The following is a 26,911-nucleotide window of genomic DNA, read 5'->3' on the forward strand; positions in this document are numbered from 1 at the left end:
CACCTTGGCCACCATAGCTGCCCTAATCCCACACCACACCACCCACTCCCAAACCTGTGTGCTGGCCAGGAGAGGGGAGGCCGTCAGGCTGGCTGAGGGATAAGGCGAAGTGCATGAAAGACTATGAAGCCTGAGAGCACCCAGTGGGACACAGCTGCCCTCTCAAGCCTCTCCCCATCAGGAGCCAAAGCCAATCTCCAGGCTTGGGGACAGAAATGGCCTTCATACCAGCCTCGTTCTGATAAGAAGGGATAGGGCAGCCAAGGCCTCTGAGAAACTTGTCGACCATCTGCCTCTGCAATGCCAAGTTTTTCTTCTTCCAACTCTCCTCCAACTGCTCTATTCCTACGGCACTCATTTCACTCGGGAAATGTACCAGGTATAGTTTCTGAGCCAGGGCCATCAACAAATGTGGCACGCCACAGGTCCTTAAGCATTCCAGTCTTGCTGGAAGGGACAGGCCTATCTATCTTCTGACCAGAGCCAGACTCTCCTGGGCTTGTGCTGACAGCAAACACTGGACAAGTGCCACCACTGCCTGCTTCTGAGCCCGGAGTGCGGTCTCCTCCCCGACGCTCCCTGCCCTGCCTGCCTCTAGAAACAGCAAACCCGGCTGGTAGGGAGCCACCCTGAGGGGTACGGGAAGGGGAAGTCTGTCACTTTCCCCATCTCCCACAATACTAGAGGTGAGGTTGGCACCCTCCCCCAGGCTCTGAGCTGTCTCTAGGCAACTTAGCTGGGACTTAGCTGGAGGAAGTAATATAGGCACAGTGCTTGTCTACTGGGGACTCCGGAGCCCCGCCTTTTCTGGGCGGCAGTAGGAAGACAGAAGCTAAGCTCACCAAAATCCTATTGGTTAATGCTTCTAGCAGATTTCCTAGAAACATCTTTAAGTGACTACCAAACTACCCTTTCTCAATTAAAAATTCATTAAACTGCTAAAACTCTTTCCATGCACTTTTTCTTGCAAATCAGATATTTGTATAAACAAACAAAAATAGGAAGAAAAAAAAAAAGGAAAGGATATTTTCAATGGAACTTACTTTTAAGTGATGGCGACATGCACTTGGGGTGGGTGGGGGAAGTTCTCATTTGTGTTTTGAAATCCCAAATTAATGAGCATGATAAACTGTTATTGCTGGCACTGGCTGGACCCCAAGTGGCACTGTCTGACCCTCGACTCTGAGTCCTTGGTAGGTTCCCCCAATCCTCCCCTAGTCCCCATCCTTTCCCTTTCTATTGACTTGGGACAGCCCTTGTCAACATGCCAATCACAGTGGGAAGGGGGGGAGGCAGAGGTCACAGTGCATGGGGTTCAAGGTCACAGTGGGCGGAGCAAGGGGGATCACAGTGCAAGTAAGTCAGGTCGTTCCCTCTGCTCAAGTCCAGATGTCTGCCACGGCAGTGCGACCCATGGCAGACAATCCAGGAGGCGACGGTGGCGGCAGCGGTGGCAGCAGCAGCATCCTTCCTTGCCTGCATTTATCTGCGATGTTTGAAGCCTTGTGACCCATCAGGACCCAAAGGCTGCCTGATCACATTACTGGGCTGCCTGCTGTCTTCGGGTTGGGAGATCCTGGTTGGCCTAAAGGAAGATAAGAGGAAGGCCTTGAGGATATAAAAGATGCCCAAATAATAACATTTGCTGAGCACAGGGACATGTGTGCACAGGTGTGTGCATGGCCAAAGATCGTCAGGTGTCGTCCTCTACTGCTCTCCACCTTATTCTTCAAGATAGGGTCTCACTGAACCTGGAACACACCAACTGACTAGGCTGGCTGGCCAATGAGCTCCAGGGATCCATTTAGCCCTTCTACAGCCTTCTGCCCCATCCAACGTGGGGTTACAGTCACTTGTAGCTTTGCTCGGCCTTTATGTGGGCGCTGGGGATTCAAACTGGGGTCCTCTTGCTTGTGCTGCAGCACTAATACCAACTAAGTCCCTTCCAGTTTCAAGTCCCTGAACCTTAAAATCAACCTATGGTTGAGGGTGGGGTGACCAGCCAACTGGAGGAACTGAGCCTACTTCTTTGGCAAGCAGACTAGGGACATTTTCCTGTGGGAAGGAGCTAATGGTCCACGGTCTATGTTAACTTCTAGCAATTACAGCACTGCCCGCTTTTCATTTGCCTTGACTTATCTGTAAGTAGAGGGAGTGTGTACACCCCATCCCAGGATGGGAGGAGCCATGGACACCACATCTTCCACAGAACCAACTGCCACAGACTGTTCCAGTGCTGGGCCCCTAGCTCTGCACTCAGAAGCAAGCTGGCACCCACCTGTCTGCCTCCTCCATCCCTCCAAACCAGGAGGCTAGCTGCTGACTCCTAGTACTAGAGAAGACAGAAGGAAATGGACTTGCCCACTCCAGACAGGTGCAGACTAAGAGGAGAAAACAGAATGGATGTTCCTTCAAAAACAGACCGCACTGGACATGGTGGCACATGCCTCTAACAGCACTGGGGAGGCAGGAGGACCACCCTGAGAGCAAGGCTGGCTGGGCTACACTGAATTCTATGCCAGCATGTGTGAGAACCTGGTTTCAAAAAGCCAAAAGGCAAACCAAACCACCACCAAGAAGGTACAGACTTCCTTGTCCTCAATCAATTGTCCAAGCCCAGAAGAGCAAGCCAAAGATGGCCTCAGGGTGGAGGACTGGGGTCAATCGTGGAGACAGGCTGCCTGCCAACAGTGTAGTCCCCAACACTTGGGAGAAAAGAAAAAAAGAGAGTCTGGTGTGGTGTGGCTATAACCCTACCGCTGGGGAGGCTGAGGCAGGAGGACTGCCAGGCCAGCCTAGGCTACAGGGTGAAACTATCTCAAAGGACAAAACTCATGGGCTGGACATGTGTTTTAGCAGAGTACTTGCCTAGCATGTATGAAGCCCTAGGTTTGATTCCAGGTCTATATAAACAGGGTGATGTGGTATATGCCTGGAATCCCAGCAGTCAGGAGGTAGAGATAGAAGGATCAGCATTCAAGGTTATCCTTTATACAGTAGTGAGTTTGAGGCTAGCCTGAACTACATGAGACCCTGTCTCAAATACAGGCTTTTGTGTGTTCATGTGTGCATGTATGTGACAACATTTCCTCAATCTTCAATCATATTTTCTTTAAAAAAAAAACAAAAAACTTAAACTTATTGTATGTATGTACATGAGTGTCCATGTGCACCCCAAAGCATGAGTATGGAGGTCAGAGGACAAACTGCCGGGGCTGGTTCTCTCTCCACTGGGAGGGTTCCAGAGACTGGACTTAGGCAGTCAGGTTTGGAAGCCTGTGCCCGGCTTTTACGTGGGTGTTGGGGATCCAAACTCAGGTCCTCCATGCCTGTGCTCTACCGACTGAGCTGTCTTCAGCACCCTAAGGCAGTTTGTTTGTTTTGTTTTGTTTTTTCGAGACAGAATTTCTCTGTGTAGCTTTGACTGTCTTTAGACCAGGCTGGCCTGAAACTCACAGAGATCCGCCTGCCTCTGCCTCCCCAGTGCTGGGATTAAAGGTGTGCGCCACCACCATCCTGCTCCAAAGGCAGTTTTAACAAATGCTATGTTATCAGAAAGTAACACACATAATACAAATCTAAAATTAAAAAAAAAGACAAGTAAAAATACTAAAATTTCAGGAAAAACTCACATGGGGCTGCTAGAGACCCAGCAACAACACTGGGCTTTTCTGGGTTCTGGGCAGGACTCAGCACCTTACGGCCATTTGCTCACTGTTAAGTACGCTCCCAATGGCTAGCTGGCAAGGCAGGTATGGCCATTATCCTACTTCTCAGATCAGACATCAGGTTAAGTAGCTGTAACGTGTGCGGCTGACAGAACCTGACTCAAAGCCCATCCTTCTCATCTCTGTGCAGCCTGCTTCCTGGCGCCTGTACACTGTGGAGGGGGCCCATCAGCCAACCACACTTAACACCCCACAGCCCCCTATGTTGGAGAGAGCTTTGCTAGTACAGTGCTTGCCTCTCAAGCTGAGGACGTTGGTTCGATTCCCAAAACCCACATAAAGGTACCCAGCAGGCTGGTGTGGGGCACATTCTACCTGTTCCTCTCATTGCCCTGCTACCGCTGGCAGCCACACTCACCTGTCAAGGATGGGTTTCTCCTGCTCCTCCTCAGGGCTGGCACTGCCCAGGATCCGCCTCCGGGCCTCTGCGTACTCTGCCTCCCTCTGTGCTAGGGACTTGACAGGAAGGGCTGGCCTGCTGGTAGAGTTGGGGCTGCTGACCACACCGTTGCTGGTGGGCCTCTTGAGGATGCGGATCTGTGGAGGGGGCCCCGTGGGAAGGCTATCGTCTTGAATCACAATGGGCACTTTGGGAGGAGATTTGGATTTCCTGCTGACAAAGAGCAAATATAACTTCACAAATCCCACAATGACTAGAAGGCCCATCAAGTCCCCCACGCTCCTCATCACTGTCTTCCCCCTTCCACTATTCACCTGGCCCATGACCAGACAACTGCACTCCCACTCCTCTACAGGACATCAGCCTTGCCACCAGCTCTGTGGGGCACAGAAACTGCTCCACAGCTCTAACCCTGCAGAGGCCAGCTCACCACCTTGTGTCCTGGGACTTCCTCTCCATGTGTATAACAGGCCCAGCAAGCACCATTTGGCCCTTGAGGCCAAAACATTCCACACCCAAAATTCAACGACTTCGAAGAAAACCCCAGCTTCCCTACACAGACCAGAGTATGAGAGGCTGGTAAGCTGGGAGCCCCTCTGTCCAGGTCTCCCACAGCATGTTCTCAAAATAAGACAATACACAGGCACCTGCTATACCACCCTATCTGGCAATAAGCAAGACAGGATTTACCAAACTTTCTCTGCCTTCTGGCCAGTGACCTGTGCCTCTCAGAGACAGGCTGCACCAGACAAGCAAGTCATCTCCATACCAGAGCCTTTGAGCAGAGAATCTCCCTTACCAGGGCTCTCTGCTCTATTGGGCAGCGGCGGCGGGGCTAGGGCGAAGGCCGATCATAGAAACAGTGCTTGGCAATGCTCAAAAGAGAAGCATTGTCCAAGGTTAGTCAATGTGCACATCCATGCCAGGTGGCCACAAGCAGAAGTGAAATTCCCCAAACACAAAGAGGCCAACAACATGGAGAGGGAGGAAACAGAAGCCACAGATAAGAACAGGAGCAAGGCAGGATGAACATCCACACCAGCCACCAGGGCCACCCCAGACCTGTCAACCAGCTCTTGCTCACAACCACTGAGACCTTTGCCAGAGCCTGGGTTGTCAGGAACAGTGGAAGCTATGTGCTCTGAGTCGGGTGGAAGGGTCCTGGGTAGGTGGGGGTAGCATGGGACAGGGCCTGTGACCATAGTGGGTAGCTCCTGGGAAGAGTAAAGGAGCCAGCAGTCCGACACAACAGCAGGGAGTCTGGAAAGCCAGTGTGGGGCAGGGGTCTCCCAGAATACCCTGGGGGAGTGACTGTAGCTGCTACTGTTGCTTGTCCCTGGGTTACCTAAGCCCAAAGTCACCCACTCTGAAACCCACTTCCCATGCCGCATGGATGTGACAAAGCAATTCTTTAAGGTCTCTCAAGAATTCCCTAGAATCTTTCCTTCCAAGATACTCTCATAATACCCTAAACTGCAAGTCACCAAGGTCACTGAGAAATCATCTGTCCAAACTCTTCATTACAAAAGACACCCATGTCTGGAGGAGAACAACTCACTCTACACCTCAGAGCCCTGGGGCACAATCACACCTAAACCCAAACCTTGCAATTTGTCACCTTCCCTCTCTCAATGAGATGACCTCACATAGGGCCCACCTAGCCTCATCCCAAAGCCTCTATCCAGTGTCCTGGCCTCCTACTGGGAGGGAAGAGCTAGCTGCCCAGGAGCCTAACCTTCTACCGCTACCAGCCAGCTGGAGAACACTGCCTGCCCAGCTCTCCAGCGGCAGAGAGCATGAGCCCTCAAGCCAGACATCAGCCTTACCTCTCCTTTTGTGTGATCTTCAGTTTTTTTTCCAACCGTCTGTCTATTTCCTAGAGGAAAAAAATGTATATAAAAGTGGAAAAAAATCTCTCTCAAATAAAACCTTAAGTTTCTATTTTTCCAAGCTAAGGGCAGTGTCCTCTCTCTAGCCAGGGACATGGCTGTGTCCTCCAACTAGACCTGAGGTTTGGGGACCTAGTTCCCTCTGCAGGTCCATCTCCCCTTAGCCCCATGACCACAATATGGGGACCTGACCATTAGGCTGGGTTCTTTGCATAGCCTCCAGCCTGTCTCCTGTTCTGTCCTTCAGTCACTCCAACCACTCCAACTTTCTCAACACACGTCTAACCAAGTCATTCCCCACTCAACTGCTAGAAGGACCACATCTGAGCTCTGTTCTCCCACTCTTCTAATCTACTGGTCCTGTTCTGCACTAGAACAGGACTGAACTATCAGTCCCCAGAATCCAGTGAGCTGCCCCATTGAGCCTGCACAGCCCAGGCGCCTCCTCTCCCCTGCAGTCTTCTCTGATCCCAGCAATGCACTGAGCACCTGCTCCTGGGGCTGACTCTCCCTTTTACAGCCCTTCACAGCCACACGTGTCAACTAGCTCATAATCTAGTTTGTATTGACCCCAGCTTTCTGTGGCCAGTATTTAGGGAAAGGGGGTGAGAGAAGCCTGCTGTTTGTCTCCAAAGTGGACCCAGGGAATCTAAGGGTGACTCAGAGGGAAGATTTCTCATAAAACCTGATTACCACAAAGCCAGCATTGTAGAAAAGGGTAAGAAAGAGGCTGAGGGTAAGCAGGTGAGACCATCATCCCACACGTTCAGTACCTCAGCCTGGGGGAGCCTTCTGTACCTAACACTAGGGATTCCAGATACCTGCACATGAAGTGGGGGCAGGCACAGGGCTGAGGCTCAACCTCCAGGCTCTGTGTGTGTCCCACTCTCCGAGGACCAGCTCCCGGAGGGAAGGGACTATGTACTCAGCAAGTGTTTCTCTGCAGAGGGCTCTCAGCCACAGGTGATTTTTGCCTGAGGGGCATCTGGCAAGGTCAAGACATTTTTGGTTGTGACTATGGTAGGGGATGAGGTAGGGGCTGCTACTGCCAAGTGTCCTGCAATACAGGGCAGCCTCCACAGTAAGGAACAGCTCCCAAAGTCAAAGTCAGTGCCCAGGCTGGAGACCCTGTTTCTAAGACACAAGAGAGACAGTGTCTTGGCACACACCCACAATCCCAGCACTAAGGGGAGTGAAGGCTGGGTATCAGATAAGGAGTTCAAAGACCACATTCCAAACCACAGCCACAGTCACAATTCCTCTGCTCACCACCCAGTGTGCAAAATGTCCTGAGAATGGCTGTGCTCTAGAAGTGAGGAGGCAGTTTAAGCTAGCCAGATCCATCTGAATCATCTAAGGTTCCACAGATTTACCTAACTATTGTCTACGGAGAGAATCACTGTTAGCAAACCAAATAGCTGATAGGCTCGAAGTGATCTTGGTGTTCAATCCACTGGTAGAGTCATACAATCAGGCCAACTTTCTTTAATGGTGTTTTCTAGAAGGTTCCTTTCCATCTTTCCTAATTTGTATCTCTTACAAACAATACAAACGTCTACTACCAGAAGCTAGATTTAAGTAGAATCACTGCCATTCACTTTAGGCAACACAATGTACTGTGCTTGGGAGGCACCATCAACTCTGGGGCACCCTGGAAAGGCCGGAAGACCTTCCGCCCCAGCTGGAATACAGCTGTGCCCCGTCAGAGTCAATGCACAGAAAACATGCAGCCACGGTGACCAGAATGCTTCTGACAGACACATATTCTATATCAAGCACAGCTCATGGCAAATCAGTACTAATTCTAGGAATTTACGCGAATGCAGTGTCATTTCAAGGGTAAATGCAATGGCAGCCTCTTTATTTGTGAGTGTGCAGGTGTGTCTGAGTGTATGTGCGGGCCTGTGTGGCACCCCTGGAGTCCAGAAGGCATCAGAACTCTTGCAGCTAAAGTTACAGATGTTTGTGAGCTGCCCAATCCGGGTGCTGGGGTTTGAACTGAGTCCTCTCTCCAGTCCCAAGCCTTCTATTAAGTTCCCCACTGCTGACTCCAGCTTCCCCATCTTAACACAGTTTTAGCATCTGTGAGATTTAAACACTTTCAAATAAGATTTAGACCCGCACCTGCCCCGACCAAGTTTTATATATGCAAGGAGCCAAGTTTTATATATGCAGGGACATACCTGGGGCAGCAAAGGGGTGGCATGCCTAAAGATCATTGGCCCCAGCTAAAGACAGGGACAGGCCACTGCCAAGGTTTGACAAGACTGGATGTGCTATTTTCAAAATCTTCCAATTCATGATTTTTACAGGGGAAAAAATTCATTGTGTGGATTCTCACTTTCCTATCCCTGCAAGGGTCAAAGGACACTGACAGAGGCAAGCTGCCTTGGCCCACTGGTGAAATCTGAGCTTCCTTCTCTAGAACTACAGGAAAAACCATCTGCCCAGTACCTGCACATGGAGCAGGGTGGATAGAGAAGCCTTCAGGAGGACATGAGGAACCACCTGAGTAAACATGCCTCTGTCCCCAGCCAGTCATGACCAGCAAATGTGGCACGTCATCTTAATATGTCTACACTGTGGTGAGCCACTGGGAAAGCCTTCAGATATGATCCTGTCATCTCCCCAAGCCACATCACTGGCACTGCTAAAACTACAAGTCCCGTGCCAGCCATCCTGCTGGGCAGGGTGGCTAAACAAAAGCTGAGGAGGGTCTCCCGTCAGGTCACAGAATGAGACACAAAGCCAAGCCGCTCTGGTGGAGTGGAGCTGACAGTCTGCAGAGCACTTAGGACAGCAAGTGGAAGGGAGACCAGTCTGCCAGCAGCTGGAGATGGCCTTGAACCAGGTATCAAGTCAGTCCACTGGCTCTGGGCACAGCTTTCCAATCAATCCATTTGCTCCCAGGCTCATTCTGAGAAACTCAGCCCAGTTACAACTCTCCCACAGGGCAGACTCCAAGGACAACAGGAGTCTCCTCCAGGGACCCACAGGCCTACATTGCTGTGTCACAGGGAAGTATCAGCTTGGAGATTCCAGTCTCAAATAGGATCAAATCACCTTATTTATTTATTTATTTATTTATTTATTTATTTATTTATTTATTTATTTATTTATTTATTTTTAAACAAAGATGCCCAGAGCCTTGACGGTGTTATCAAGCTCCATGGCTAGGACAAAAAAACACTGAAGCCCTGACATTGTTATGAGTAGACATGGGCAAAGAGGGACATAAATACTCCATGGGCAGCTGAGGATTGTCTGGGTGCACCGTGCCTCTCCTACAGAAGACTTTGGTGACAGAAGATGACATTGTGTTCTGGTAAGCGCAATGGATTCCTTTCTCTGGGTCCAACTCCATGTAAAAGATTAGCTTCCAAACCTGACTATCACATGCTCCACTGGGCTATACTATATGAACACTGGGCATGGCTGATGATACCATGCTTGGAGGCTGAGGCAGGATGGAACTCTGGCTCTTCCTAGGGGTCCCAATTTCACTTAAAGATTAAGCAAAAGACTTCATAGAGCGGCCTGATCTCAAAAGACAATGAAAATGACAAACCACAGGCTTCTTGTCTGAAGAAGAGCAAAGCCAGAAAAAGAGAAACCATGGAATGAAGGATGGTGTTTGGACAGGATGGTCCTTTGGGAGGTAAAGAAGCGTCTACAGCCGCAGGTGAGTGAAAGCAGACACCAGCAGCTCCAAGTTAACTCACCTGAAAGGAAGCTTAGCTTCACTGGCTACTGATGCCCTTACCCTCACAGGGGATGTGTTGTAGAGCCCCTGGCGGGAGTGTGACGGAGAAAAGATCATTCCAGAGGAGCAGGGAGCAAGGAAGGGCCTCAAATAGCCTATTTTATTATTAAAATAATTTTTTTATATGTTTTGCCTGCATGTATCTATGTGTACTGCATGCAGAAGCCAGAAGAGGGGCTGGACAGACAATGATTCTGCTGTTAGGAGCACTGGCTGCTCTTCCTGAGGGCCCAGGTTCAATGAATTCCCAGCACCCACATGACAGGTCCCAACTGTCTATATCTCCAGTCCCAGGGGATCTGACACTCTCTTCTGGTCTCCACAGGCACTAGGTGTGCACACAGTGTACACACAAAGACACAGACAAAACACTTACACACGTAAAAAAAATACACTTGGCAGGGTGTTACACACTTTTAGTTCCGGGACAGCCAAGGCTATCTATCTATATAGTGAGACTTTGTTTCAATAAAATAACCGACGTTTCAAGCTGAACATTTACTGGGTGAATGTTCTTGTCATGGTGCACGTCTGAACGGCAGAGGCTGTCTTTCTAGAGCTGGCTCTCTCCTTCTCATGTGGGTCTGGCACAGCAGCAGGAACCATTACTCACTGAATCGTCCGTCTCCCCAGTCCCAGCCCACTTTAGGAAACTGTCATAACCCGTGTAGGAACAAGAGAGACAAAAGGATAGGGATATGTGTGAAAGGCAAGGACAGTTACACCCGAAGGTTTGCTCCTGTGACAGTCACAGGTGGCCAGAGCCAGGTATGGTGGTTTATGCCTGCAATTCTAGCACTTGAGAGGCTGATGCTGGAGGTTCACCCTAAGTCAGAAGTCAGTCTAGACCACATAGTGAGTTCCAGGTCAACCTGGGCTACAGAGTGAGACCCTAAATCAGAAAATAAAAAATAAAACAAAGACAATGAGCTGTAGAGATAGCTGCCTGGGTAAACTGAGGGCCCGAGTTCCAATTCCTAGCACCCAAGTAAAAGCTGGGCATGGCAATACAAGCCTATAACCCAGTCCTGGGGGAGGAGATGGTCAGGTCCTAAGGGCTTGATGGTGATTAGTCAGCTAGCCTAGCTAAAATAGCGAGCTCCAGATGTAGTGAGTGGCTCTGTCTCCAAAATAAAAAAAATTTACAAAAATTTAAAAAATGAGGTGGAGGTTGATAAGTCAACTTCTGGCCTCCAATTTCAGATGCACAGGTGAGTCATCACACGTTCACTATACACACACACACACACACACACACACACACACACACACACACACACACACAAGATGTAGGCCAGACATGGTGACACACATCTGTAATTCCAGCACTTGGGAGGATGAGAAAGCATTGCCACAAGTTCCCAGCAAGTCTGGGCTACATGGCAAGATGTCATCTCAAAAAATTCAAAGCAGGCTGGAGAGACTGCTTACTTGGTGGTTAAGAGTCCTTGTTGGGCCGGGTGGCAGTGGTGTATGCCTCAAAAGGCAGAGCCAGGTGGATCTCTGTGAGTTCGAGGCCAGCCTGGTCTACAGAGCGAGTTCCAGGACAGGCACCAAAACTACACAGAGAAACCCTGTCTCAAAAGAACCAAAAAGAGTGCTTGTTGCTCTTTCAGAAGCCCGAGTTCCAGTACCCACATCAGGTAGTTCACAACTGCCTATAACTCTAGGGGATCTGAAGCTCTCTTTCAGCCTTGGTAAGCACCTGCATCCATGTATACATACTTGTACACAGACATATGCACACAAATAATAAAATAAATCTTTAAAAAAATGGAACTAGAGGATAGTTCAGTGGTTAAGAGCACTGGCTGCTTTTCCAGAGGTCATGGATTCAATTCTCAGGACCCACATGGCAGCTCATAACCATCTAACTGTAGCCCCAAGGAATTCAATGCTCTCTTCTGGTGTGCAGACAAAACACTTATATACATAAAATGAATAAATCTTTAAAAACCAAAAGCCTAAAAACAAATACATACACACAAATCCCCCCCATCACACCCCCCAAAAAACCCACCACCATATTAAAAGGTGGATGAGACAGAAACTCAGTGAAGTGAGAAGCGGAGAGGAAGGAGGAAGGGCAGGCAGAGGAGAGCAAGCAGGCTTTGGAGGCCTCTGAAGAGCAGCAGACAGCACTACTGCAGTGTCCTGTCTCAGATGAGAAAGCCCAGGAAATGTTTCATCAGGTATCCAGGGTAGTGAAGCCCTGAGGGACAGAGTCAAACCGGCCTGGCTCACAGAAGAACAAGCCCAGATACTCCCAGGAACTCAAAAGGGTGGGAGGGAGTGGCTTGTCCTTTCTGGGGCTTGAACTGCTGTTGCCAGCACCCCACCCCGCCACAGTATCCAGCCAAGGGGGATGGTGAACTCTCCCACCCCACATTAGCAGCTAAGAGGACCTCTTTGCTGACTACTGCAACCAACCTAACCCTTCAGAGTCCAGCAAGCTGCTTTCAATGAGGCTTTGGCTCTAGACTAGACCAGGCTGGGCTCAAACTCAGAGAGATCCTCCTGCCTCTGCCTCCTGAGTGCTGGGATTAAAGGTGTGCACCACCACCACCCTGCAGAGAAGCAATTTTTAACAGTAAGTCTGTTCTACAGCAGAACAATCGGGCAGAAGAAGGTCCTGGTGCCTGTAGAGGCCATTTCTAGTGCAGATGTGCTGCAACCCACAGGGCTCTCCAAACACCTGCAGAGCCCATGTCTGTGCCTGCGCTGCAGTCCTGCAGTTTTACATGTCAGCCAGCAGCAGAGACACTGGCTCTGATTGGCTGGGCTGGCTGTTCCTACTCATTCTACTGCTGGCAACCCCATCCTTGGGGAAGCACCCAAAATTCTGGCACCTCAGGTTCAAAAATTAAGCAAATGTCCAAGATAGTTCAAATTATAAATACTGGTATATGTGCTTTTGATGCCTTTAAAAAACTATAAAAGCAAACCTGAAAAAAAAGAATCAAACTGTGTATGGGCTAAGTTAAAGCACACAACAAAAAGCCAAAAGCATCCTTGAGGGGTTGAGAGAGGCGCTCTCTAAGAGCTGAGGCCTTGGGCCCACTACTGGCCTTTCAGTACAGATTTGGCCAAGCCTGTTTTCCATTCCACTTCCCACAAAACATCCCTCCCACCTTTGTTACTCCCACAGTGAGGGAAAACATTCCACTTTAATTAAGTGGGTCACCACAGGGCACAGGATCTAGCTCTGACTCCCCGAGGAAGCCTAGGCTTTGTCAGAGTCTTCACGTCCACTCTACTCCTCCTTGATAAAGGAGAGGAGAGAGCTGAAGAGCATCGTTTGAGGAAAACCTGCAGCAAAGCAGATGTCCTCAGCCCTGGGGCCGAGGTGAGCAGAACCCAGACAGTGGGAGACATAAACAAACCACAGAAGCTGTGTGTTGTGTGTGTGAACAGTACTGTGGCAAGACCAGTGCGTGGAGAGCAATCCTGCCCTGAAATGCAGGAAGTGTCGAGCAGATCAAAGCAAGGAGAAAAGGGCACAAGAAACAGGGGAAAAGAGGATGAAAAGATAAGTAGCAGGAAAGAAGGAAAAGAAGATGCTTCCTGAAGTGCGGCGCCTCCAGACAGGTTGGTCTTACCTGTCAGCAAAAGGTTCCCCGAAACCCCCCTTCCCACCAAGCATTCAGCTCTCAGGGTGTCTCCACTGGCCCAGTATTGGAGAGCCCTCTGGACAACCCCCCTCTGCACCAGCTCTAGCTGTACACCTCTCAAGCTGTAAGTGCCAAACGTACACCAGAGTTCCCACTCAATTCAGAGTGCAAAATAGCACAGTTGTAATCTTTTAATCATTAAAAAATTAATTTTATGTATTGAATTTTATGTGTGTGAGTACCTGCATATATGTGTGCACCATCTGTGTGCCTGCTGCCTGTGGAGGCCAGAAGACAGCATCAGATGTCCTGGAACTGGAGTTACAGGCTGTTGTGAGGTACCACACAGATGCTGGGAACTGACCCAGGTCCTCTGCAAGAGCAACAAGTGTTCTTAACCACTGAGCCATCTTTCTACCTCCGTATTTTAAAAATCTTTAACATGGAGTACAAGATGGAATAATAAATACCACTCTGATATACTGAGTAAAATTTAAAATATTAGGCTGGGTGTAGTAGACGGATCTCTGTAAGTTCTAGGCCAGCCTGGCCTACATAGCAAATTCTAGGCCAGGCAGGGCTATATGATGAGCCTGTCTCAAAATTTAAAAATAAATAAAAACATGCCAGGTATGGTAATACACACCTTTAATTCCAGCACTCAGGAGACAGAGGAAGGTGGATTCCTGTGAGTTCAAGGACAGCCTGGTCTACGTAGCAAGTTCCAGGACACAGCTAGAGGTATATAATAGACTGTCTCAAAACACACACACACACACACACACACACACACACAAAAGCGCTCATGTGACACCTTCCTCTGAACATGGTTTTAGGGTCTAACATTAGAATAAGACATGGTCCCAATATAAAGAACATTGTTTGCTGAGGTAACCACCACCACCACCCCCCGGGGGGGGGGGGGCATTATCAGCCTAGAAGCAAGTAGCACTTAGTACCCAATGCTATTTGCAGGCCCTGCCTGAACCACACTCACCACCTGGCTTTAATCAGGCCTGACTTCCACTCAGCCAAAACTGCCAAGGAGCCCACAGCTGCCAGCCTCATAGATTCTGACTCCTCAATCCTTCAGCCTTCCAGCAGCAATTGCCCAGTTTCTTCCTGAGGAGTTGTTTTTTGGCCCATACACCACTCCCCAGATCCTATCTCTGCCCCCCCCCCCGGGGCTCCTTGTCACCCTCCTGGCCTTTGGAGGCTGGAAGCCCCACAGTTCAGACACCTCTTCTACATCCATCATGGGGTTGGTTTCTTTTATACATTTATTGCTTGTTTGTTTCAAGACCAGTCCCACTATGTAGCCCTGGCTATCCTGGACCTCACTCTGTAGACCAGGATGGCCTCGAACTCAGGGAGATCCACCTGCCTCTGCCTCCCAAGTGCTGGGATTAAAGGCCTGTGCCACTGTGTCTGGCCTTTCTTCCTTTCTATGTTTATTTATCTTACACATTTGGAGGTTGGAGGTTCTTGCTTCCTACCATGTGGGGCCTGGGGATCAAACTCAATTTGCAAGGCTTAGCAGAAAGTGCCTCAACCTCCCCCACCCCCAGCCATTTAATTGGCCCTGGGTTGGTTTCTTTTCGAGATAAGGCCTTGCTGATAACGATTACTCATGGTAATCCTCTGCCTCAGCCTCCCAAGTGCTGGGAGACATTACCACCACATTACAGACATGTACCACCACACCTGGCTCTTCTGTCTATACCTCGAGTAGGTCCACAGCTTTACAAACACTGATATATACTTAAGTGTCATTTGGACTCACACTCGGACTTTTAAGTATCAACTTATGACTGTGGGCCCACCCAAGCCTGCTTCATCTACCATTACAGCCACACAGGCTTATAGCAGCTCAGGCCAAAGACCCTGATGCCCTATTTACAGGCCTCTTCAACAGCTCAGGGTTAGTCCTGCTTTCAAAATACATGCTAAACTTTCTTCACAATGGCAGTCCCAATCACCAACATCCCCTGGTTCTTGCCCGTTCCACCTGGATTCCCCACAGCAGCCAGAGTGACTTAAAACCGACCAAGGTTTCTTACTATGAGGTAATTCCATCTAATGAACATGTCCACCAAATCTGGCTCCCAGGGCCTCCGATCTCTGGGCCATCTTCCCTACCCATTGAGCCACGGCACTGGCCCCCACTGTCCCGCAGACCCAGCCCCAGGCCCACACACTCACTGTCCCTCCTGGAATGCCCTGGCAGGTTTGCACAGCCACTCCTGCATTGAAGTCTTATCTTTCACTCTGTTCTGGTATTTTTGGTTTTGGTTTTGATTTTTTGAGACAAGGTCTTTCTACATAGCCTTGGCTGGAACTCACTATGTTGACCAGGCTGGCCTCAAACTTAAGAGACCCACCTGCCCCTGGAACTTCAAGCACTCCTGCCTCAGGCTCCCCAAACTGGAGTTACAGGTGTAGAACCATCACACCAGTTCTGTTACCTTTGGCCTCTCTAACCCAGGTTTATAAAATGCATTCTGCCCAGTCTTTAATACTTTCTATGCTCCTAAATCCATTTGCCTTCCTCTGTGAGCACATAAGAAACCTGCCGGCCATCTCACCCATCAGAGCTTTGAGAGCACATGCTTCATGCACCACACTTGGCTCAGGAGCCTAAAACAATGCCCCACACACCAATCTGTTAACAGTCCTAATGGCGCAATTTTAGATCTGTCCCAATTTTACAGATGGAAAAGAACCAATTCTGAGAGGTTATGTCACGACACTCCAGTATGGACTGGAGCCAGGATTTCAACTGGGGTTGTCAGTGTCCAAGGAGGTGATTACACACATTCAAACTGGAGCTAAGGTTGGCTGGGGGTGCAGCTCAGAGGCAGAATACGGACTATGCATGAGTGAGACTCTGTTCCATACCCTCCATTGTGTGTGTGGAGACTTGTGTGTATCTATTCCTTGGTGGGATAGCAGGATCTGTAGTCTCTAATGTGGTACCTTCTCTGGTCACCATCTCCAATCCCTGCCACAACCACTGGGTGTAATAGCCTCCTCAATTAGCGCATCCTCAAGTGGTGACTTAAAGGACACACAGCCAACCAGCTTTTGCACCCAGGCAAGCCGGGTTCAAATGAGCCCAGGTTTTCCAAGAAGGGCAGAATGACTTCATGGTCAGCCAGGCAAGCTACAAAAGGAAATAGCCCTTCAGCAGAAACCAGACCCAGTAATTTAAAAGGACCCCAGCAGAGAGGGCCTCAGACACTGAAAATTGCAGCCCTGACACAATGGATCGTTTGGCTTTGGACACTTCATCAGCGTGGGAGGGGATCCATGCAGGCAAATAAAGAGGGCAAAGTCTATAGCACTCCACTTTGTGATTTGTTTCACCAGTGTGGTTTTCACACAGCACTGAGAAGCATGACTTGTACAGAAGAAACTGTACACTAGTCCTCAGAGACCGCAAGCAAGAGACCCTCGGGCTGTCTTAACCTGTGAGCCCTCAGGCTGTGCTGCCAGGGGCTGGAGGGCAGTGACTAACACCCACACAAAGCACAGCTCCCACCCCAGCCTTCACTCTCCAGCCCCCCGGGTCAAACCCATCAATTAAGTTTTACAAATGAGACCGAGCTGAGAGAGAGGCAGGAAGCTAGCTGCCCCAGAATCAGACCTGGCATGAAACCCCCAGGAAAAGTGACGTGTGTGACCATACACGGAACAAACAATGGGCAACCCATTCTTCCTAATGAAGACACCTTGCCACCCTTCCCAAAGAAACTCCCAAGTGGGCTGGCTTGGAGGGCTAATCAAGTTACTATGACACCACCTCCAAATTTTATTTGGACACCCAAGGGTGTGCTCTTTTCAAAGTCTAGTTTGAATCAGTCAGTGGCCCTCAGCAGGTAGAAGAGAACACAAAGAGGGGACTCCAGGAGAGGAAAGCAACCAGGACCGAAGTGAGGGCACTCAAGCCCAATAATCCTAAGCAAAAAATATTTATATTCTCTTTTTCACCTGGCCAAGTGTAAAAAAAGTTATTTCAAGCCAGATGAAGGAAGGGAGGCAGAGGCAGGGGGATGGGATCACAAGTTCAAGGCCCACCTGGGCTACAAAGTGAGAAAATAAAGGAGGGAATGTTTTGTTTAAGGTTTCCATCAGCCAGCACCTGGCTGTTCTGGGTGTTAAAACAGGCTTTTCAGCGCTCAACTCAAGCTCCTGAGGTGGGAATGTCTTAGCTCACCCATGTTACAGAAGCAGGTCAAGCTCAGGTGAGAGCATGGAGAACTTCAAAGGAACCCCCAACAAAGCTCCTATCGCACTTCATTAGTTAATTACCGGTGACAAGCTCATGTAAACAACTCACAAGACTCTGGAACACAGGGACTGAACCTGACCTGTGATCTCCTTTTTGAGCAGGGGTAGATGGGAGGTCAGTGATAATGAACATGAAGGTGTAGTGAGAGCTCACTTTACTGTCTCACAAGCCCTTCCAGAACGGGTCTGCAGGAGCTTAGTGGGACTGTCTGTTCCCCAGCGAGCCGTGCAGACAGGCAACAGAGGAACCGACAGCTGGAGGGTCACCAAGGCTTTGTGTACCGGCTGGTTTTAGGTCACAAGCTAGAGTCATCAGAGAGGAGGGAGCCTCAACTGAGAAAATGCCTCCATAATATCCAGCTGTAAGGCAATTTCTTACTTAGTAACTGATGGGGGAGGGCCCAGCCCGTTGTGGGTGATGTCATCCCTGGGCTGGTGGTCTTGGGTTCTATAAGAAAGCAGACTGACAAAAAAAAAAAAAAAAAAAAAAAAAGTCGGGCAGTGGTGGCACAAGCCTTTAACCCCAGCACTCAAGAGGCAGAGGCAGGCAGATCTGAGTTCGAGGCCAGCCTGGTCTACAGAGCGAGTTCCAGGAAGGCCAGGACTCTGCTACACAGAGAAACCCTGTCTCAACCCACTCCCACCCCACTGCCAAAAAAAAAAAAGCAGGCTAAGCAAAGGATGGGGAGCAAGCCAATAAGCAGCACTTCTCCATGGCCTCTGCATCAGCTCCTGCCTCCAGGCTCCTGCTTGAGTCCCTGTCTTCCTTTGGCGATGAACTGTGATGTAGAAGTGTACGCTGAATAAACCCTTCCTTCTCCAACTTGCTTTTTGGTCATGGTGCTCCTTTGAAGCAACAGAAACCCTAACTAGGACACCATGTAAGGCACGAAGGCCAAATCACAAACTGGTTCATAAAGAGTGATAATCGTAGCTGGGCTGGGGTGGTACATGCCTTTAATCCCAGCACTTGAGAGGCAGGCAGATCTCTGAGTTCGAGGCCAGACTGGTCTACGGAGTGAATTCTAGGGCAGCCAGAGCTACACAGAGAAACGATGTCTTGAAAAACCAAAAAAACGGGGGGGGGGGGGGGGGGGGGGGAAGCGCCAATCCTGACCTTTCCACACTCCTATACAACTCATCCAAGCACCAAAGTTTCTAATGTCTACATTTCCTATTCTTTTAGAACAAAATGACTTACTTCCTGTGTACAGAGGGGATGTCTCAGCACCAGGGACAAGATAATATACATGCAAACCACTGATGGGATTTTTTCCTAATTCCTGTGGTGTTTGTTTTTTTTAATCCTAATGTTCGGCTCAACATCCTGAAAGAATAAGATGTTAGGAAGCTATGTGTCAGAGTCTAAGAGAGTTAAAACTATTATGTATTGAACTCTCTGGAGTTAGTTAATAGTGCTTCTGATGGCATGCCAGGCAGTACTCTTCCCGAGCTATAGAATCAGCTACCACTGCATTACTAAAAACAACACAACAGCAGAGGACTTCAGCTATAAACTCAGTGGTACTTATGCCTACACTAGACACAAGGCTCCAAATTCAATCCCTAGTACTACAAAAATAAATAATAAATGAGTTCCTGGGCAGCCAGGGCTATGCAGAGAAACTCTGTCCTGAAAAACAAAACAAAAACATTCCATACTTTGGCCACAGGCAGGTAAAGTATTTAAATGCAGCCTCCTCCTAGAAAACCAACAAGTCAGTCTCTGTCTTCACAGGAGAAATAAACAATCTGTTACTGTTATGTCAGTGAGGAAAACATTAAGAAAACACACTGTGCTTTGTGGAGGCCAGCTACCTGACCCAGTGGGAATTGATGATCACTAAGGGTGGCCAATGTCCTCTAGAGGAGAGGACTTTAAGAGAGCTGGCCCCAAGAACTCGTCTGGGTCACTACATGTCCACAATAGCAACTTTCTCTTGCAGGATTTCACCAACAGCTTTAGAGAGACACAATTCTCTCCTGAAGAAGGAAAGGCAAGGCCCGCAGTCCACTGCAACCATGGCAGCTCCCTCGAGTGCCCAGAGCACGCTGAGAACAGGCCCCTCATGCAGCCCCGGTGAAAAGGGCTGGGAGCCACTGTTGAAAAGCTCATTATCCTTCTTTCTCTGGCCAGGAAAGCAGATCTCTTTCCAGAGTTCAGGGACAGCCGCCTCACAGTCATCACGCCTAAATTGGCCAAAAGCTCTGCAGAAAACCCCTTCGGAGAATACTGCAGGTCCTAGGACTCAGACTTCTGAAAAGATGAGAAATTGCTGAGAAGCCTTCAGGCTTGGCAGATCTCGGTGTCTCCTTTACCATAAAGATGGACAGAAGGAAATCGGCACCACAGAGCCCCAAACTAACTCATCTGTTGTACTGTGCCCGCTACACAGTCAACTGTGCCCAACAACACATTCAAAAATGACAACAGCCACACCTTGCAGAATGTGGCCACTCCTCCAAAGAAAGGTAAAGATTTAATTTCTTAAATGTAAATCCAATATATCTTGCCTCTGCTAAAAAAAGGAAGGGGCAGGGAGAAGGGTAGGGAAGCAGCTATTTAAAACTTTCCACTGCTTTAAGAACAAAGTTCCAGCTCCCAGAAGCAAGTTCAAAGCGCCCCTGCAAGCCTCTCTGGCTCCATCTTTTTCCACTGAGCCCTGCCAACCTTAGTGCCTCCAGCCAGAAGGAAATCTTGCAGTGTTCCCAGCCCTCCCCGCACCACCTCATCCATGTATGCACTAGCCACACTACCACCTGCCCAGTGACCAGACAGCACAGCTCCGTTCAGTTCAACCTTCAAATCTTTTATTGTTCTCTTTTTTCCTGAGACAGTCTCCCTGTATTACTCAGGCTGCCCTCAAACTCATGAAGTCAGCTTCCTGAGCCTTGGGATTGCAGGTGTGCACCATATTCTTGGCTCTTGGTCTTTCAAAGCTCATGGCAGCATAAGGTCCTACACGAGACCTTCTCTGGTACCAGTCACAGCACCCCATTTGCACTTCTACAAAGCATTGCTGTTCCTCTCACTCTTTCACTGGACAGGGCCCCAGTGTCTGAGACACAATTGATATGTGTATGGACACTTTCTTATAGGTTTTCACACCACCAAGCACCACTGATGGGGCAATGTCCGGATGACTGGCTCACTCAGGTGTAAAGTAAACACACATCTGAATTCTCAATCCGGAAGACAGTTACTAGTTATCCTTTAACTTGCACAAGACATTTTCTTGAGCTTGGAAATGAGCTCAGCAATAGAGCCCTTGGTGGCACACATGACGTTCTGGGTTCCATTCTTGGTACAACCAATTAAAAAGGGGGTTGGGAGAGCTTGATGTGGAAGCACACATCTATAATCCTAGAGGCAGGAGGTTCTTGAGTTTAAGGGCTCCATAAAGACCCTCCTTTTAAAAAAACAAGCTTGTACAGTGATAAAGGTGCTTGATACCCTGTAGCACGAATCTTAAAGGGTCTTAATAAAAAACTCAAGAGCCAGACATTGGGGTGAACGCTGAAAGATCAGAGAAACAGAACAAGCCACAGCCAACCTCAGCTCGCCAATTCCTCAGCTGATCTTGTTTCCTCAAACTGGAAGCCTCTGTGTCCTCATCCGAATGGATCTCAGCTGAACTGCTGCTAGAAGCCTAAAAGCTTAACAAGACTCTAGTTCCTGGTTTTCACGCCTTATATACCTTTCTGCTTCCTGCCATCACTTCCTGGGATTAAAGGTGTGTGTCATCATGCCTGGCGGTTTCCAGTGTGGCTTTGAACTCACAGAGATCTGGATGTATCGCTGTCTCCAGAATGGTAGGGTTAAAGTTGTTTGTGCCACCATTTTCTGGCCTTTATGTCTATCTAGTGGCTGTTCTGTTCTCTGACCCCAGATAAGTTTATTAGGATGCACAATATACTGGGGGACACAATATCACCACAATATCCTGAGTTCAACCCAGGGAACCCACACGGTGGAAAGTGAACCAACTCTTCCAAGTTGTTTTCTGACCTCCACATGTGAGTTTCCCCTCCCCACCACAATAAATAAATGTGAAAAAAAGATATTTTCTTCCCATTAGTTGCTTAATTTGAGAAAGAAAAAAAACTTCAGGGATATAGGAAAATGAGAAAATTATAAGCATCAATCTAACTTCATCTGTCACCCACCTCTTTCTAGTTGAGGTGGCTCACCACCAACAAGATTAGTTAGGCCATACTTTATGTATTCCTTTTGTCTAAACAACTGGTGTATATAAACTAGCTTCAAACCATCAGAAATGAGGCTGGGCATGATGATGCATGCCTTTAATCCCAGCAGAGCCAGGTGGATCTCTGTGAGTTCGAGGGTAGTCTGGTCTACAGAGTGAGTTTCAGGACAGCCAGAGCTACACAGAGAAACCCTGTCTTGAAAAACAATTGCTGATCTAGTTTTTGGGGCAGGAAGATGTCTTCCAATTACAAACCCCTCTCATTGCCATTTGAGATTTGCTGAAGATGAAGGACACCATTTAAAATTTGAAGCAGGGTTGAAGGTTTACCACAGAGGTAGTGCCTGTGCTTAACATAGGAAAGGCCCTGGGAAAATCCTCAGGGCACTCCCTATCAATAAGGTCTGAATCAATAGTAACTCAGTTCTACATTTTACCTCTCCCACCAGGCACATTTTTAAAGAAGCATTTCTTTGATGAAAGGTATGTTACACTCTGAATTGTCTTTAGATTGTGGCTGTAACCTCTCTGAAAGAAACATCCAAAGGAGCAATTATACAGAAGGGAAGCATCCACAGATGAGCAGCAGCCTATTTACAAACTACCTGAGGTGATTCTTCAAGTTGGCCCTTCCATAAGTGGAACAACCATAGTATACTGGGTCTGCTGAAGACACTCAAGAAAGGAAAAAAATGACTTCAGATCCTGACACAGTGGAAAGAAATTCTAGCATGATCCAACTTTGCAGTGTTGGAGGGCAGCGATCCCAAGGATAACAGTGCCTCTGGATCCATGGACTCTGGACACTCAATTTTACAATCAGCCAACTCCCATTTGCTAATCTTCTCTCTGCTTCTACCCAAGTTTTGTTCTGCTTGCTTGTTTTTGGCTTTTTCTTTTTTTGAGGCTGGGCATATTCAAAACTCATTACCAGCAGGGAGACCAGGCAACCTGTAGCTAAGAATTTTTACACCAGCAACTGCCTGCATTTGAAAAACATACAGAAGTCAACTGGATGCAGTGATAAGAACATGCTTCACTCCCCCACCACCCTTCTCCTTCAAAGGTACACATTTAAAGGAATCAAATTCATGACAGACTTTAGAGGCCAGGTGTGGTAGCCCATGTCTATAATCCCAGCAATTGGAAGGCTGAGTCAGGAGTATTCCTTTGCAGCCAGCAACATTTGCAAACAAACAAACAAACAAAAATCTTCAAATAAACACCTGAGGCCAGGCACTTGGGAGGCAGAGGCAGGTGGATCTCTAAGAGTTTAAGGATAACCAGATCTACACAGTGAATTCCAGGCCAGCCAGAGCTACACATTGAAAACTTATGTGGTGGTTTGAATGAGAATAGTACCACTGACTATGTTTCAATGCTTGGCCCTCAGTGTGTGGAACTGTTTGAGAAGGATTAGGAGGTATGGCCTTTGAGCCAATGTCTTTTTCTCTGCCTGCTGTCTAAGGATCAGGATGTTAAGCTCTTAGCTCCAGCACCATGCCTGCCTGCCATCACGCCCCCTGCCATGATAGCCATGAACTAATACCCTCTGAAACTTTAAGTAAGACACTGTGTCTCAAAAACAAAGCAAACATTAAAAATGAAGCCCAATGGTTGGAGAGACACTTCAGGGGTTAAGAAGTACCTGCTGCTCTTGCAGAAGACTGGAGTTCCATTCCCAGCACTCCCATCAAGTGGCTCACAATGGCCAGGGGATCCTATGACATCCTGATGCACCTACACATTCATGAGCACAGGTATGCACACTCTCACTTTCTCAACTAAAAACAAATCTTAAAAAGAAGGCTGGGAGTGGCACACACTTTTGATCCCAGCACTCCCCTTGGGAAGCCAAAGCATGGCAGGCAGATCTCTGTGAGTTCCAGACCAGCCTGGTCTACACAGTAAATTCCAGGCCAGCTCGGACTACATAGTGAGACCCTGTCTAAAAAACAAACAAAACAAAACAAACAAACAAACAAAACAAAGCACCCAGAGGTTAGAGGAGCAAGGGAGCAACTTAGAGTCTATGCTTGGTATATATGTAGCCTGGGGATATGATCAACAACATGGAAAAATAAAAAACAAATAATGCCCAACTCAAGTCTTTTCAAGGTAAAAAGGTGGCAAAATGGTAGCAAAGGAAGTCCGTTTTGAAATCAGTCTTTGAGTCAAATCCCCAAACCTCAATATCCTGTCTATAAAAGCAGAGCCAACTTCCAAGCAGCTTGTTTCAAAACTGAATTAAATAAAAGATACACATAATCATGCAACATGCCTTTAATCCCAGCACTTGGGAGGCCAAAGCAGGTGGATCTCTGAGTTCCAGGCTAGTAAATAAGTGAATAAATGTGATTAAAAACAAACAAGGCTTTTCTTTTTCTTTTGATTTTTTTTTTTTTAATGCAGGGGGTGACATGAGGGTGTCTGGATGATTCACTCCTCCCAGTGGCAGTCCATAAACGCCTCTACCGGAAATTGTGCATTTTCTGGCAGAAGTCACTGTTGTGAACACTCGAAAATATTTCTGGAATGAATAAACACCCAAATGACACCTGTTGCTCTCTATAAAAATCTGTAACTTGCTGGGTTTGATGGCGCATGCCTTTAATTCCAGCACCTGGGAGGCAGAAGCAGGCAGATCCTTGTGAATTCAAGGAAAGCTTGGTCTACACGGTGAGTTCCAGGACAGCCAAGGCTACTTAGAGATACCTTGTCTGAAAAAAAACAAAACCAAAACAATCAAAGAACCTTTAGCTTGCTTTCTTGATTCAAGCTGGAAGGTATCTTAAAACTACTAACCATCTCTGAACCAAGCACTCCTTCAAATGCTCGATTATGTTAAGTGGGAAAACATCACCAATCTTTCGAGAAATGCTGAACCAGCGGAAAAAAACTTGGAAGCCAAGTTTCAACATTCCTGTGAAGATACACCCACTGCTGCACCGATCCGAAGCGCCAGGAGCAGACAGACCCAGCTCCTCTTCTACCCTGGTGTATGTGACTCCCCACACATAAGCTTTTGAGATGGATGTCACCGGAGGCCAGCTCGGCACAAGCGCAGACACATGGTCACCAGCGAGACATTTCCGTCTCCAGGAGGATTACTGTCGAACCTCAAACTCTGAAATTACCACATTAACCACGAACCTAGTAGGAGAGTTCCTACTTGGGATACTTTTTTTTTCCCCCTGTAACTTTTGGAGGCAAGCAAAAACTCCCAAATCATTCCGATCGGTAATCTCCCCTTCTCCTCGCAGGCATGGAGCTATCTTACAAATCACACCCTTCTCCTCCCTTCCCTCCACTCAGACGAACATACTCCGAGATCCTCCCCACTGCACAGATCTTTGGGTGGGTCTCGGGAAAGGGCGGATGCTTGCTGAGTTTAGGGGAGCTCTGCTGAGATCCCCAGGAAACCCAACTGCCTCGGGCTCTCGGAGTAAAACTGAGAGGAAAAAGAAAAAAAAAAAAAACAGGTTCGCCCACCGAGGCGGAAGGCGCAGAGCGGCGGGGGATTTCGGCTCAGCGCCGAGTGGTCCCAGAGGACACATGGTTGCTTGCTCCCCGCTGTCTGGGGGCCTCCTCCCGCTCGTCCTCCGAGCCAGGCAAGCTGCCCGAGCCCCTCCTTCATCAGACAGAGCACATGAACTTTAAAATGGTCCCTGCGGCACGGGGACCAGAGACAGTAGCCCGGGGTAGAGGGTGGGGTGCCCTGAACGACGCGCACATCGCGGAGCGGAGGCACCCGGCAAAGGTGGAGGGAGAAATGGAACACGGCCCCTTTAAGAGGCCTTCACGGCGCTCCGGGACCGGGGGCCTCTCTTCTACCTCCGGCCCGGTGTGTGGGACCCTTCCTTGGGGAAAACTATCCCCAGACCCGCTCCCCGGAGGCTTCCCTCACGCCAGGTCCGCCCGGCCCTGCCACGGGGCAGCAGCTCCTCCTTACCCCGCTGTCTGCCGCCTCCTCCCAGCTCTCAGCGACCTCCTCATCTTCCATCTTACTCGCCGCTTTCCCTCCTCCCCCAACCCCTCCCCGCGCCTGCGCCTTGAAGCGCGCCTCGGTCGCGGGCGGAGGCACGCAGGGCTTTCCTCAATGGACCACGCCCCCTCACCCAGCCCGGAAGGGGCTCCAGGCCAGGCCCTGAGGGAACCTTGGTCGGCCATCATGGAAGAGGGCAGCGAAGTGAGAGAACGTCCATCTTTCTTGAGGTCAGCACTTTAGCTCGTTTACCCGATGAGAGTTCAAAGTGAAGTTATCTCCTTGAGTTCGAGAACTGTGTACTTTGGAACCATCTTCTCTAAGATCAGGCAATTATTGAAAAACCATTCTTCCTCCAAAATTTGAATCACAAAGAAAAAAAAAGTGAGCCTAAGTTTTTCTAAGCTGCAGGTTATGTATTTTTTTCTACAACATTCTGAAAGCATCGCAGTACTTCAACAAAGGATCTAAAATATCTCTTATACATAAAAGATGGTATTAGCTGGGCAGTGGTGGTGCACTTTAATCCTAGCACTCGGAAGGCAGAGGCCAGCCTGGTCTACTGATCGAGTTCCAGGACAGCCAGAACCATGCAGAGAAACCCTGTCTTGAAAAACTAAAACAAACAAACAAATAAATAAAACATTGTATTGTTTCTATTTTGTAGGGTGAAATTTTTACAATATTTTTTACTCATAAAACAGTGTTAGAGGGCTGGAGAGATGGCTCAGCAGTTGACAGCATTGACTACTTTCCCAGAGGACCCAGGCTCAATTGCCAGCACCCACAGGGCAGCTCACAACTGTCTATAATTCCAAGATCTGACACCCTCATACAGACATACATGCAAGCAAAACACCAATGCAAATAAAATAAAAATAATTATTTAAAAAACAAAACAGAGCTGGTGGCAGTGGCGCACGCCTTTAATCCCAGCACTCGGGAGGCAGAGCCGGGCGGATCTCTGTGAGTACGAGGCCAGCCTGGTCTACAGAGGGAGATCCAGGACAGGCACCAAAGCCACACAGAGAAACCCT

At 48.6% G+C, this 26,911-nt stretch overlaps 1 protein-coding gene across 2 annotated transcripts; it reads right to left on the reverse strand.

Annotated features, from left to right (window-relative positions):
* Positions 1 to 1,012: 1,012 nt before the first annotated feature.
* Positions 1,013 to 25,959, reverse strand: Szrd1 (SUZ RNA binding domain containing 1). Of its 2 annotated transcripts, none has more exons than XM_059255319.1 (4): positions 25,842 to 25,959; positions 5,955 to 6,004; positions 4,087 to 4,338; positions 1,013 to 1,585 (listed from the first exon to the last, which is right to left on the reverse strand). In XM_059255319.1, exons 1-4 carry the CDS (start codon positions 25,890 to 25,892, stop codon positions 1,483 to 1,485), a joined length of 456 nt encoding a protein of 151 aa, XP_059111302.1. In that variant the 5' UTR covers positions 25,893 to 25,959; the 3' UTR covers positions 1,013 to 1,482. The 2 variants fall into 2 exon arrangements, with proteins under 2 accessions (XP_059111302.1, XP_059111301.1); XM_059255318.1 differs by having other exon boundaries at positions 4,087 to 4,341.
* Between the last annotated feature and the right edge of the window lie 952 nt (positions 25,960 to 26,911).

The sequence above is a fragment of the Peromyscus eremicus genome, chromosome 2 (genome assembly GCF_949786415.1).
Source record: "Peromyscus eremicus chromosome 2, PerEre_H2_v1, whole genome shotgun sequence".
NCBI lineage: Eukaryota > Metazoa > Chordata > Mammalia > Rodentia > Cricetidae > Peromyscus > Peromyscus eremicus.

What these genes read in the sequence shown, in the direction of transcription:
- Szrd1 (XM_059255318.1), bottom strand. Translation starts at nt 25,892, where the DNA reads ATGGAAGATGAGGAGGTCGCTGAGAGCTGGGAGGAGGCGGCAGACAGC. An exon ending in AGGAGGCGGCAGACAGCGGG is followed by an intron (nt 6,005 to 25,841) that starts GTAAGGAGGAGC and finishes TTTTTCCTCTAG; the next exon opens with GAAATAGACAGACGGTTGGA. An exon ending in GAGAAACCCATCCTTGACAG is followed by an intron (nt 1,586 to 4,086) that starts GTGAGTGTGGCT and finishes ATCTTCCTTTAG; the next exon opens with GCCAACCAGGATCTCCCAAC.